Source organism: Staurois parvus, unplaced genomic scaffold (genome assembly GCF_062004578.1).
Source record: "Staurois parvus isolate SC_StPar_1 unplaced genomic scaffold, SC_StPar_1.0 ptg000147l, whole genome shotgun sequence".
NCBI lineage: Eukaryota > Metazoa > Chordata > Amphibia > Anura > Ranidae > Staurois > Staurois parvus.
In genome coordinates this window covers 28,813,616-28,828,234 of record NW_028317943.1, presented here as the reverse complement: position 1 = coordinate 28,828,234, position 14,619 = coordinate 28,813,616, and the positions used below count along the sequence as shown (strand labels likewise).

Sequence of the window (14,619 nt, the reverse complement as noted above, 5' to 3'; positions counted from 1 at the left end):
GCTCGCAGGATTGTGAGAAAAACAATTCAAAACCCACGTTTCACTGCACGATCCCTCCAGAAAGATCTGGCAGACACTGGACTTGTGGTACACTATTCCACTATAAAGAGATACTTGTACAAATATGGTCTTCATGGAAGAGTCATCAGAAGAAAACCTCTTCTACGTCCTCACCACAAAAATCATCGTTTGAACTTTGCAAATGAACATATAGACAAGCCTGATGCATTTTGGAAACAAGTTCTGTGGACTGATGAGGTTAAAATTGAACTTTTTGGCCAGAATGAGCAAAGGTACGTTTGGAAAAAAAGGGGCACAGAATTTAATGAAAAGAACCTCTGTCCAACTGTTAAGCATGGGGTTGGATCAATCATGCTTTGGGGTTGTGTTGCAGGCAGTGGCACAGGGAACATCTCATGAGTAGAAGGTAAAATGGATTCAATAAAATTTCAGCAAATTGTGGATGGTAACTTGATGCCATCTGTGAAAAAGCTGAAGTTAAAGAGAGGATGGCTTCTACAAATGGATAATGATCCTAAACACACCTCGAAATCCACAGGGGATTACATCAAGAGGCGTAAACTGAAGGTTTTGCCATGGCCTTCACAATCTCCTGAGCTCAACATAATTGAAAATCTATAGATAGACCTTAAAAGAGCAGTGCGTGACAGACAGCCCAGAAATCTCAAAGAACTGGAAGACTTTTGTAAGGAAGAATGGGCAAAGATACCTCAAACAAGAATTGAAAGACTCTTGGCTGGCTACAAAAAGCGTTTACAAGCTGTGATACTTGCCAAAGGGGCCAGTACAAGATATTAACTCTGCAGGGTGCCCAAACTTTTGCAGACGCCATTTTTTTGTTTTCTGTTATTTTGAAAGTGTAAATGATGGAAATAAAATCTAACTTTTGTTGACATATTATAAGAATGTCTAATCTGTAATTTGATGGCTTTTGGAGATTTTTTCATCTTTCCTTGGCTTCTTTATGCACATTAATACAAATTTTTAGCTGGGGTGCCCAAACTTTCGATCCCCACTGTATGTGACCAACACCAATGGTTCTAAAAGTGCTCGTGCTTAAAATCCACTTCGTGCAATCTTGTGCCACCTTAGTGCTGCCAGAACCACGGCGGTCACATGACCCTAAACCCCGCCCCGCCTCCCGGCTTTTGGAACCCTTAAAGGGCCGGGACATGCCGGCGCCAAGGGGTTAATAATAGCGTGTATACAAAATATCTCAGTCTCTCTCCTCCACTCCTTATAGACACTCCATATCCCTCTTCTCCTTTTGAATCAATGCCCGGATGTATTAGAAGCACCCCTTCTACCTTAGATGAGCCATATCATCTCTTTTGTGTTGACATGGCTTCTATGTGGTCAGCAAGGTGGAAAGGGATTTTGCTTTTACAGATTCTTGCAGTGTGTCTCTGCATCTTAACATTGGATGATCTGTAGAGCTTTTAAGAGCATTTCCAGCAAGTGTTTCCAGTAGTGGACAAGGTTAATAGTTTCAGGCCAAGGTTTCTGGGAATGTTTTGAATGCAGTTTTTCTAACAAGACTTTTTCAGAAAACATCACAAGAGCCGTGTCAGCAACCCTCCTTTCTTGCTGATGTTCAATGGGAGCAGAGAGTCAAACTGAATCCTTCTTCTCAGTTGGAGACCACCATTTTGGAGTTAATCCCTGCCCTGTCCCAGCCAGTGTCATTAGTAGAGTCTCTTAAAGGATAAGTTCATTTTTGGGAACATGTTACATGTTCCACCCATTTTTTAGGGTTGAACATATAACATGTCCCCATAGCCGCAGCCACCGCCCACTGCACCCATTCCCTCTGACAGATAGTATGGGAAGAAGTCTGCCCGTACTATCTGCCAAATTTGAAAACAGTGTGGCCGTGTGAGGCTCTGCCCACACGACTGTTTCATTTATTTACGGACGCAGCAGCTGTTTGCTTGTAGTTTTCTGTGAACTACCACAGTGCTGTGGAGCGCCATGGTAGTTCATTGAAACTTCCTGTCAGAATGTCTGCTTGGCCATACATCCCGTACGACAAGCAGACATTCTGACAGGTCTGCAGGAGACCTGCATGGCATCAGCGATCTACTGATCGCTGGTGCAATGCTTTCCGGGCTCCTTTGGACAAAAATAATAAATGCACATTTTTTTTACCTGCAGAAAAATGTGTATTTATTATTTGTGTCTAAAAGGTGAACTTATCCTTTAAACACCGCGAGACACAGACTGCCCGCCTGGTTCGTACGCCCAGAGCAGCATACCTGTATGTTGCTCCCTTCTGCCGGTCACCCCCCCCCTCCCCTTGCCATATTCTGGTGTGATTGGACACAGCGGGATTTTGTCAGCAGGTTTCAGACAATGGTTCAGGGCTGAGACCTGCTGATCGGCTGTGTCCAATCACAGTTCAGAGCCCTGTGTTGGCAAACACTGGGCTCTGTACAGAGGGAGTGATCTCTGTTTATTTCTTTAGTAAAAAGCAGCACATATTACACACATTAAAAGACAAGTATGGGAATCATTTTTTTTTTCAAATTATACTTACCGCGCTGGATGCACCATTGATCCAATGCTGTATCTGCCCCCTGACAACTCTAAGGGTGAGAAATGAGCAATCAGACTCCCTGACACTGTGAGCAGAGAGCAGTGACTGTCAGTCACTACTGTCTGCTCTTCCCCCCTTAACATTCACCTGAGCGCTGGGCTGTAGAGGGGGCGGGAGCGGCTGACTCAGGCTTTCAGCGGCTCGTTGAGAGGCTAAGTCAGGTGGCGGTCCAGACATCCGGGTGGATCCTGACTTTAAAGTCAGGATCTTTCCCCGGCCTGGACCGGCTGAGTGATGTCAGCTACTGCCTTTAGCCCATTGTTGACTGAAAACGGGTCACAGGAGTGCAGGTGTGAGATGGGGAAACAGCTCTCATTGTTTGAACACTATTTGTGTGGAAGTAAATTAATGTGTTGACTGACATTCTGCGGTTTAGCCACAAGATGTCACTGTTGTTCTAACACAGGCTCAGACTGCATAGATATTTGTATATTCATGAAGAGGTGGGGTTTAGCACTCAGAGTTGGAGTTTAGTGAACAGGAAGAGGAGACTGCAGCCATGTTTTGGATGATGCTAAATGAAAGGGGCGTGTGAGCTGAGAATCCGATGACATCCAGGTGTGAATGCGTCCCTCAGTAACCAGAGCTGCAGCTGAGTGAAGCTGATGAGATTGCTGCCAGGAAGCTGATGAGATTGCTGCCAGAAATGCTGATGAGATTGCTGCCAGAAATGCTGATGAGATTGCTGCCAGGAAGCTGATGAGATTGCTGCCAGGAAGCTGATGAGATTGCTGTCAGGAAGCTGATGAGATTGCTGCCAGGAAGCTGATGAGATTGCTGCCTGGAATGCTGATGAGATTGCTGCCAGGAAGGCTGATGAGAGCAGAGGAACTAAGCAACATATACGACGAGACCGCATGCTTGTTGGAGAGACATTTGTTCTGTTCAGAGTCACTAGCGGATGCAAAGCAGACCCGGGTCGGTAAGATCGTGCATGCATCTCATTTCAGTGTTGGCGCCTTGAGACTGAGTCCAGGCCTATAGTTAGTTAGTTAGGGTCTCTGTTTGTGTCAGGCCACAAGTGTTGTTACTGATTATTGGAAGGACTCCACAACTTAAAGTGACATTTCACATTGGAGAGCTGATAAAATCCTACAAACTCAAGCCAGACTGGCGTTTTGTTTAGAAGGAATACTCAGGCATGTGCTACAGGACCAGTTATGGGAGGGGGAATACTGTAGATTTGTGTAAGATTGTAAGCTGTTGTGCTGCACCACAGGCTAGCCCATACCATACACCCATACACTGATTCCTGCTCTTTTAGGGTAATAACAGATAAGGTGTGGCAGCTTATTTGTGCCTGCCAGTAGGTAAATTACTACACCTTCTACCTTCATCCATCAGGAGGCGCCGTGCTGTGCAGCACAAGGGTCTCAGCCTTTGGGCTGGGTGTATGTAAATTTATTGTATGTTTCCAGCATTTGTGGTTGTGTTTATTTGCCACATCTAAGTAAAATTCTGTTGTGGTAAAAGCTGGTATTGGGGTTGCTTTCCTCGTTCGTGACTTCACTGTATCCTGGGGAGCCCACCCAGGTACACAGCTTACACAGGAAGAATTGCACTCCTGTGATCCACAGGAGAAGTACATGCCAAAAGAGCTTTGGCTGTACTCCTCCTTAACACTTGCTAGGCACACACTTAACCCCTTGTTTACCCTGTTAACCCCTTTCATAGCCAGTGTTATTAGTACAGTGACAGTGTATACTATTATCACTGATCACTGTATTGGTGTCACTGGTGATGTCTGTGTCAGTTAGTGTATCTCTCACCCAGTGTCATTTAGTGTCAGATTGCCCGCCTCAATAGTTTGTAGATGCTATAACCTTCACACAAAACAATCAATATAACACTTACTGGGATTTTTTTTTAACCAAAGACATGTAGCAGAATATATTTGGCCTGTATTTACTGTATGAAGAAATGTGATTTTTAAAAAAAATTGTTTTCATTGGATATGTTTTATAGCAGAAAGTAAAAAATATTCCCCGGAATTCATAAAGACTGGCGCAGATAGATTTTGTGTCTTTCATCCAAAAGTGGTGAAGAATGTGCCAAATTCATGTACCTGTCTAGAATGTGTACTTAAATTTGGCTCATGCTTCACCAGTTTCAGAATGCACTTCTTGCGACACTTTCGCAAAATCTGTCTGAGCCCGTTTTTCTCTCTGTACGCCAAAAGAGATTCGGTCTTAATTAGCTCCACTTTTAAATTTGGTGCATTAATTGTGGCACAATGTAGAAATGGCACATTCAATGCGACACAATGTAAAAGTTGCGCTTTTTAGAATTATTATTATTATTAGTAATATACAGGATTTATATAGCACAGTGCTGTACAAAATGAAGGTAGACATTACAGTTACAATACAATCTGGTACAAGAGGAAACCGAGGACCTTGCTCGTTAGAGTTTACAATCTAGGAATTACCTTAATTTGGTGAACAAGTCACTGTCAGAACCAAAAGTGTCGCAAATGCTTCATGAATTTGGTGCAACACAATGACAAAAGGGATTAATGCCAAAAAAAGGGTATAGCAGTTTTATTGAATTCCATCCATTGTTTATTTTTTCAGAAATTTTTTTTTTCATTTATTTAATTACAATAAAAACCCAGTAGTGATCAAATACCACCAAAAGAAAACTCTTATTTGTGTGAAGAAAAAAATGATGTAAATTTCATTTGGGTACAGAATTACACAACCACGCAATTACCAGTTAAGATAGTGCAGTGCTAAATAGCAAAAATTGGTGTGGTCATGATGAGGGTAAAAGCTTCAGGAGCTCAAGTGGTTAATCAACCAAAGTAAAAGCAATGCAAACTAGAAAAGCTACAATTTCTGGGGAAATTGTGTGAAGTGTTCTTGCCTCCACCAGTAGTCTACAACTGGAGTGGGCGGAGTAACTGGGTGGAGTGGCTTGAGTAACTGTTGTGTGGTTGGAGTGGCTGGAGTAACTGTGAAAAGGTTGGAGTGGGCAGAGTAACTTTATGGAGTGGGCAGAGTAACTGTGTGGAGTGTTTGGAGTGAGTAAAGATAGTAAACATTACACTAACCAATTGATTGATCAAATTTAAAAAGTGCACCTGGCAAGCTTGATAGAGTGAAAAATGCATTTCAACTTTTAACTAGAAAAGCTACAATTTCTGGGGAAATTGTGTGAAGTGTTCTTGCCTCCACCAGTAGTCTACAACTCACACTCTAGCTTTTGTCACTCTGCTGCCTGCTCACACACCGGGGTTCCTATGGCAACTCACCATACAGCAAGGGCAGAGAAGAGCGGTTAAAAACAAACTGCTCCAACTTGCTCACTTCATTGGTGGTTGCCATCTTCAAACGGTTGTAGTTTAAAAACTATAAATCCTACACCGAAGAGCTTTATATTGTGAGAATCACAATACCCAGACCTACATTTTGATGCATAGTATGTCTCTGAAATATTAAAAATAAGGGCACAGTCACAGTTTAGAAATTGCCCTTCAAATTTGAGGTGGCTAGAGTGGAGTTTCAATGAATGTCAATGGGTGGCGTGAGTTGCAAACAAATGGTTATATTGTGAAAACTATCAGGACTATGGCTTAGCAGTGGACATTTTTAGTGGCAGCAGGGATAGCTGAACGTTTTGATATAAGATTTGTGTAGGTGGGCTTGAAAATGAGGGAGTGATGGCAGTTTAGAAATCATGTCCTGATTTTTCAGCTCACACTCTAGCTTTTGTCAGCTCCCACTCTAGTTTTGAACATTCCGCCATTCATTCCTATGGGACCAATTTCACCACAAAAACGCAGATATTTCGTGAACCATTTGGCGAAACGTTCCACAAAGTAATAGCACACCAATTGGGAACAATCCGCACGTTTCCGTATATTACTGTCTGTGTAGTGTAAAAACTGTGGGAGGAGTTAGGGTGGTAAATTTGGCTATAATAATAAGAATATATATGTGAGATAACAGTAAGTGGTCTTGCCATGCAAGAACACTTAATAAGGTCCATCCACCAGTGAGCTTGTATCATTAGACGTTTGTGACCACAAATGTTTCACATCCACTTTGCAGTAAAACTTTGCTTGGTCTTGATAAAGTGTGTTTTCTGCACATCAAATAATGTTTGGCTAGGAACTGTTTTTAAGGTTTGATTTTTTAAATGCAGATAGACTGTTTATTTTACAAGGGAAGCTGCACTTTGGAAAGGAATTTGCCCCAGGGCTTAGTTAGTGTGGTGAAGTATCACTTTGCAAAAAATACTCAATCATGTGCAAGGAAATTGAAAAAAAAATTTTTTTTGCACATGATTGGATGATGGAAGTCAGCAGATTCACCGTATTCAATAAGCTTCTGGGGATAATTCAGTTGCAAATTGCAACTTTCCTTGCAAAGTGAACAGTTTGTTTGCCTTTAGTAAATTAACCCCTTAGATTCTGTTGAAAGTGACCCTCTTACTATAGCAATACCTGCAGAAAGAAGAGGCAATTATACTTACCTTTCCTGCAGCTCATGTCTTGAAATGCCACTGCAATACTGCTTTGGCAGGATAAGTCAGATACTGGTTTCCCCCGTCACACACACACTGGTTTCTCCCATGGGCTTGTACATATTGTAGTGATGTACGAGCTGGCAGGAAAAACCACTGCATGTGGCATCACACACACAGAAGTGTTGAATAGTTATGGCAGGTGGGTAACAGTGAAGCAGCAACATCTTAAGAAACGGTATACAGGAAAGATAGGTACAGTGCCTCTTCTTTCTGGAGGTATTGATATTTGCAATTTTGACCTTGTGTTGACAGGGTCTTTTAACCACTTCCATACCAGGCCAATTCTGACATTTCTCTTATATGTGTAACAATCTGTGGGTTTTTTTGCTAGAAAATTACTTAGAACACCAAAACATTATATATTATTTTAGCAAAGACCCTAGAGAATAATAAAATGGTGTTCGATTAAATTTTTTATTTTCAGGTGGTATTTGCGCAGCAATTTTTCAAACACAATTTTTTTGGGGAAAATGCACTTTAACCACTTGCCTACCAGGCACTTATACCCCCTTATTTACCAGGCCAATTTTCAGCTTTCAGCGCTGCCGCACTTTGATTGACAATTGCGCGGTCATGCAACATTGTACCCATATGAAATTTTGATCATTTTTTTCTCACAAATAGAGCTTTCTTTTGGTGGTATTTAATCGCCGCTGGGCGCTTTACTTTTTGCGCTATAAATAAAAAAAGTGCAAAAAATTTGAAAAAAAACCAAAACGTTTCTTTGTTTCTATTATAAAATTTTTCAAACAGGTATTTTTTCTCCTTCACTGATGTACGTTGATGAGGCAGCACTGATGGGCACTGATAGGCGGCACTGATGGGCACTGATAGGCAGCACTAAAGGGCACTGATAGGCAGTACTAATGAGGTGGCACGGGTAGGTGGCACTGATAGACAGCACTAATGAGGTGTCACGGATAGGCGGCACTAATATGCAGCACTGATAGGCGGCACTGATAGGTGACACTGATGATGGGTACTGATAGACGGCACTGACTGGCATCACTGCTGGGCACTGACTGGCGACACTGACTGGCACAACCCCTGGGCACTGACTGGTGGCACTGACTGGCAGCACTGCTGGGGTGCACTGGTGGGTGGCACTGGTGGGTGGGCACAGGTGGGTGGCACTGGTGGGCACAGGTGGGTGGGCACAGGTGGGTGGCACTGCTGGGCACAGGTAGGTGGCACTTCTGGGCACAGGTGTGTGACACTGCAGAGTGGCACAGGTGGGTGCACTGCTGGGCACAGGTGGGTGATCTGCTGGGCACAGGTGGGCGGAGCTAGTGGGCACACTGCTGGGCACAGGTGGGCGGAACTTGCGGGTGGCACTGCTGGGCACCGATCATCAGGGCACTGATCATCAGTGCCCTGATGATCGGTGCCGATCCCCGCTCTGACAACTGCCGGTTCTCGGCAGTACTTTCCTCACGATCTGACAGCGTGAGGAAAGTGCAGCCGAGAACCGGCACTTGCATTTCCCTCTGATCAGCGTGTCATTGGACACCGCTGATCACGTGGTAAAAGGCCGCTGTGATCGGCCTTTTACCACATCACGTGATCAGCTGTGTCCGTAGGACACAGCGATCACGGAGATCGCCGGGTGCGCGCCCCCTGGGGCGCGCAGGAGAGCGCGTTCTGGGAGGCCGTCATATGACGTCCACCCAGAACTGGCCGGCCGCAGTGCAGCCGTCATTCGGCTATCTGCGGTCGGCAACTAGTTAATGAATTTAAAAAAAACCACAAAATACAATATATAACCCAATTTTATGTAACATATGAAAGATTATGTTACACCGAGTAAATAGATACCCAACATGCCATGCTTTAAAATTGTGCACTCTTGTGGTGCAAAACTACGGTGTTTAAACATCTCCATATGCAATGCTTTAAAAATGTTTACAGGTTACTAATTTAGAGTTATAGAGGCGGTGTAGTGCTAGAATTATTGCTGTCACTGTAACATTGGTGGCAATTCCTTACATTTGGTGAGAATTCTGTTTCAATATGTGGGTGTATGCATTTGCCACTGCGTGCCTCTCTGTCCAGTGAGGAGAGAGAGGTGCTGCTTTTGTATACATTGCTGGAATGAGATGGGGCTCAGTTAAGTGGTGGTGTTTGGGGGGGTAAAGACGAAAAAAAAATCTGACTTTAGAACCACTTTAATACATTTTATTAACTACATTTTTTAAATAAAACTTCTGTTTTACTAGGAAATTTGTGGTCATCCTCCCAGTCCTAACTCCCTGTTGCTTTCTGACCACGTTTGGCATTGAAACAGATCCATCCTAGCATGATCAGTTTGTGTCCACCCTTCAAACTTTGTAGCTTCAGGACACTGCAGATCACAGTGTGCCTGTAAGTCCTGTAGTTCCCGGCTGCTGACATTCCCCCGCACCCAGCTTCCACCTGCTTGCACACCCACCACCCGCTGCCTGCTGACATGCCCCCCACATTGCCATATGCTGTAAGCAGGGAGTATCCAGGGATATGTGACATTGGCAGAAACTGCTACTCGTAACAAGGAGTCTCCACCACCAGCACTCAGATCCCCGGTTAAATCTCCAAATTGTAGTCTCGTGACTGCTATGAAAACAAGGGGAACAAAAGGTATTAGGATTGTTTTTCTTTCAATTTTATTGTCCTGATGTGCCTGATATAGTTATGTAACATGGTGCACTTTTTTTTTGTAAATCAAAGGCTTCATAAACTGTTTAATTTCTGTTGGTAAAGACAGTGAAAATAATAAAGATTTAAACTGAGCATAGATGGTCAGTTTTTGTTTTTTTTATTCAACCAGCCAGCTGAATGAAAAAAAAAAAAAAGAACTAATGCAGGCCATACATGGTTTGAATTCCGAACGATTTTTCGTACGAAAATCGAAAACGTTGTTTGCTCGGTAATCCGATGGTGCCATGAATGATTTAGAATATCAGCTGACCAAGTCATAAAATTCACCCCATATAACAGACGAAACTTCTGTTCCTTCCAGGTTCATGCACATATTCTTTTCGTAAAAATGATTTGACCATCATTGAGTCGAAAATTGATAATTTTCACGAATTTTCCGACATGCCCGATCACCAAAACGGGAAGGAACCGCAAAAATCGGCCGGTGCCATTGACCCACTAACAGAGCGAAAATCGTCTGATTATTCTTAAGTCGGACGAAAAATCAATCGAATTTTGACCCATGTATGGCCGGCCTAACAGTTTGTTGTGTGGATGGAGGAATCCCCCTTCAAGACATTGCATTCTGGCAGGGGTTCTTGCTGCTGTCAGAATACGTTGATCAGCAGCTGCAGCCAATGGATTCTGGATGCTGGTCAACAAAAGTTTTCCAGGGAGGTCCACACACTGATCAAAATTTGGCCAACCCCTGCTGAACCAGCCACATTTCTATCCGTCTATGCCCAGCTTTAGGATAGTTATACCAATCAGGCAAAGAGCATTTTTAAAAGAATTTTAGCTCTGAAAGACAGCTTATTTCTCTCATGACACGTTTCATTTCAAAAAGATTTTTTCAGATATAGATGTAGATAAACCACTCTCTGCCAATCTGGCTTAGACAAAATGGCAAGTGTAAAGGTAAAAGAGAAAGTGCATTATTGAGATTAAACATAGACTGGGTGAGATTTGCACTGACAAACTGTGAAAGTTTCAATGCAAACCTGCTGACACCAACAATCTGTGTTGGTCTTATGACTATGCTAAGACAAAACTCAGAAAGTTACAGAATACAGCACTGAGAAAAACTGTGAGCATTTAGTCTTATACGAGACAATTGCTGACAGTGAAACTATAGAAAAACAGTTTGTTGTAACTTGAGGGAAACCACAATCTTTATTTACTTGAAATGCTCCAATTTTAACTGAAAGCGCATCCTCTGTCTGCTTAAAGGCTTAAGTAAGGCTTCTGTGCTTCCTTTGATGCATTGATCATATGTGGACAACTACATAGAATCATACTGTTATACCCGTGAATTACTGACAAGTGTGGTTTGCTAACATATATTCAGTAGAATGTACTACTGTAGTGTACACTCCTCCATCTGAATATACTGTACATTAGCTATGCAGTATCATGCCTAAAATAACAATATTTATTTATTTCAGGTACTTATATAGCACTGTCAATTTACGCAGCGCTTTACATATATATTGTACATTCACATCAGTCCCTAACCCTCAAGGGGCGTACAATCTATGGTCCCTAACACACATTCATATACAAGGGCCAATTTAGACAGGATCCAATTAACCTACCAGCATGTCTTTGGAGTGTGGGAGGAAATCGGAGTACCCAGAGGAAACCCACGCAGGCACAGGGAGAACATGCAAACTCCAGGCAGGAGGTGCTGTGGCTGGGATTCGAACCAATGACCCTAGTACTGCCAGGGAGAAGTGCTAACCATTTAGCCACTGTGCTGCCCGATATGATTTTCTCTAATGTTTTTGGGTCTTTCTAACCGTTTTTAGGGATTTTTCATGAACTGTGTACTAATATAAATAAAGATGACTGTAAAAAAAAAGCAATTAAGCCATACCAAATATTGCACAGGGAGTATGAAAGTGCACATGTATAAATGCTGTACACTTGCTGTGGCACATGTGTGTTTACTTTTCTGTGCACTGCTGCTTGGAGTTCCGATGGTTAGTATCTGTATGTCTGCTAGCTTTTCTGCTCCAACAGCAGGGAGCATGGGGTTTTTTGACCTGCTGCTTTGTTTGGCGAGTGCACATATACGGTAATTGTACAGTGAACAGGCCAGTTAATTTTTTTGTTTTTTTATCAGAAGAATTCAGGAATTCTGAAAAAACTGGTTATACTGCTGCCTACAGAAGGGACAAAAAAAAAAGTTAAAGAGCAGCTCAAGTGTAACCCCATCTCTAACAACCATGCCTCAGTTTAGAAGCTATCTGAATCAGGGTATCTTTAGCATTAGCTTTGGAGCCCATTTCCAGATGCCATCTAACTGGCAAATTGCAGGTCTAGCTTGGAATATGACTTTTGGGCATAAGGCTTTGCATTGTGGTACTTTCTAGACCTTTATGTACTGTGATAGCTGCAATGCTGTCTGTGTCCAGGGCTATGACACAGCCTCTGGTGTGACCCAGTCTCTAAAGGCTTACTTAGTGAGTAAGGCTTGTTGGGCTGAAGCAGTGAGATTCCCTGTTCTGTTCCAGTTCCCACTTACAGTGACTCAAGCACCTCTTGCTGTCTGAAACCTTATAAGCACCAGCTGCCCTGATTTTAAGTACTGGAGGCCTTTCCTTACACTGGGCGTAGATGCATACCACAAGATGTCTTCTCAGAGACACACAGAGGACAGTTCCACTGCTATGGGAATGTTTGGAAAGGCTGCTTTTGGGTCAGCATTGTGGCCTGCAGTTTACTGAGTTATAAAAGTGTTGTTGCAAACTTTATTGATGCAGTGTGTATCACCCTGCATTTGGAGGATCAGCCTGTTGGTATAGGCCTTGGGTCTTGGCAATGCATACTCTCAAATTCTAACTCCCGATTGGATCATAGGTCCAAAAGCCACAGATCGGCTAACACCTCTGATGAAGGTGCATCTCCCACTTCTATATGTGGGGTGCTGTTTGCAAAACGTTGATGGGTCTCTGGGCATTAGGTCTCCTTGGCTTTTTGTTGCCCATTATACATCCTCTACCTCAAAGGCAAAAATAGTTGGCGATGGAACCTATTTCAGCTGCACTATTCCTGTGCTGCTACATGTAGCTGTGCCTTTACCCAGGCCTCCACAGGTTCCCCTGGGACCACCTGTTCCTGTCTTAGTGGAATTTTACCTTATTATGTAGAAAACATCAGTATGTAAAATAACATTTTATTTCACAATAACAGTACTAAAACGTGTAGAAAGTAAAAAGTTTACAATATCAAGGAGCAGCAAATCTCTTTCCATGTGATCCATTTCTTTGTAAGCTTTGGGTTCATTCTTATCGGCTTGGGCTCAACGCGTTGCATGGACTTAATCCACTTCTTCAGGAGCCATCACCATATAGACGTTTTACTATGGGTGTAAGAACAAATGCAAACAAGCAAAAAATCACAAAAACATATTTTTCCATTATGGCATAATAGAGCATCATATTGTAAGTGCACCGGGAAAGGGGAGAGAGAACAAAAAGGAGGAGAGGAGCAGTACCCCCTGGAAACCCAAAGTGGGGAAGGAGAGGATGCAAGCCACATAATGTACCCATAAATATATACATACATCAAGACCCATAAATGAAAAGTTACCTCCAAAAATAGGTGGCTTCAGATACGCTAAGTGAATGGTATAGAGACCCTCCACTCGTGGACTTATACCGGCCTCTATTCATATACTCCTCATACCGCAAAACAATTTCCTCCTAAATGGTAAATATATCATTTAAAACCAACCAATGTATTAATGGAGTATGGGGGGCTGGGCAAAATAAAATGTGTCCAACACCCACCTCTACACTTGTATCCACTTCATGGCAAAATGCCTAAAGTGAGCTTCTCAGAATAGATCGTATGCCCGTGGCTGGCTGCTAAGCAAAGCTGAACACTTCCTGTGTGGTAATAACAACACATGGTAGAAACCTTTAATAATATTTATATAGATGTATTATACTGTACATCTTTCATGGCAGATTTTTTTTTCCTAAAGCTGATTATTACATTTTTTTCCTTGAAGACTCAATGGCACAAAATCCAATTTCCCAGAAGACCAATCTGAGCGTACTTTAGTAACTTCAGGAGCTGAAGGAAGACTTCCTACTCCAAAATTGAAAACCTTTGGACTGGCCCAAAGGACGCACCATGATCTAACAACTCCAGCCGCAGGTAATGTTTTCCAGAGGACAGATCTATAAAATGTACTCTGGATTCATAAAGATTAGTATTCTATTTTTATTAAACATGTTGCACTATTCTTATTTTATGTTAAGAAAAAATATATGTTGTATACTCCACCTCAAGAGTATGTTTCCTACAAAATACATGTTTATAAAAGGTATATTTGAAAGTAATTTTTGTAGATTGCTATTGTGGAATGCAGGGTCAGATTGGCCACTGAAACTACCTGAAGATTCTCTAATAGTCCTCAAGTGGGCCTGAATATCAAAAGTTAATAAAAAGCATGAAAAAAGCAGCTTTATTATCCTTTTATACCCTTTATGTCATAAAATAGTTTAGCATGTATGCAATGGAAGTAAACAATATATTCCTTTTAGAAAGCATTATTTTAAGTCCTGACATTAACATTTTTACAGCGGCTGTTTTTGGCTTTTGACGTTTTTTTCTACAGCTAGTAAACCCCCCAGCATGTTATCCTATGTGTCCATGCACACATAGACTGTAATCAACATTTTTTGACTGGGACATTTTTTGACTGGAAAAAAACCCCCCGGACTAGTGGGTTTCTAGAAGAGTTTTTTAGCTGTAAAAACGCTCTAATGCTGAAAATTGTGGTAAAA

The 14,619-nt window shown here is 42.3% G+C and overlaps 1 protein-coding gene across 3 annotated transcripts in view; it reads left to right on the top strand.

Annotated features, from left to right (window-relative positions):
- SAXO6 (stabilizer of axonemal microtubules 6) overlaps positions 1 to 14,619 on the top strand; it is a 90,466-nt gene that overhangs the window by 54,564 nt on the left and 21,283 nt on the right. For all 3 annotated transcript variants that reach the window (XM_089674190.1, XM_089674189.1, XM_089674188.1), the window contains one exon: positions 13,839 to 13,987. In XM_089674190.1, coding sequence (XP_089530316.1) covers positions 13,839 to 13,987 — 149 coding nt within the window. The remainder of the gene's footprint in view (positions 1 to 13,838; positions 13,988 to 14,619) is intronic.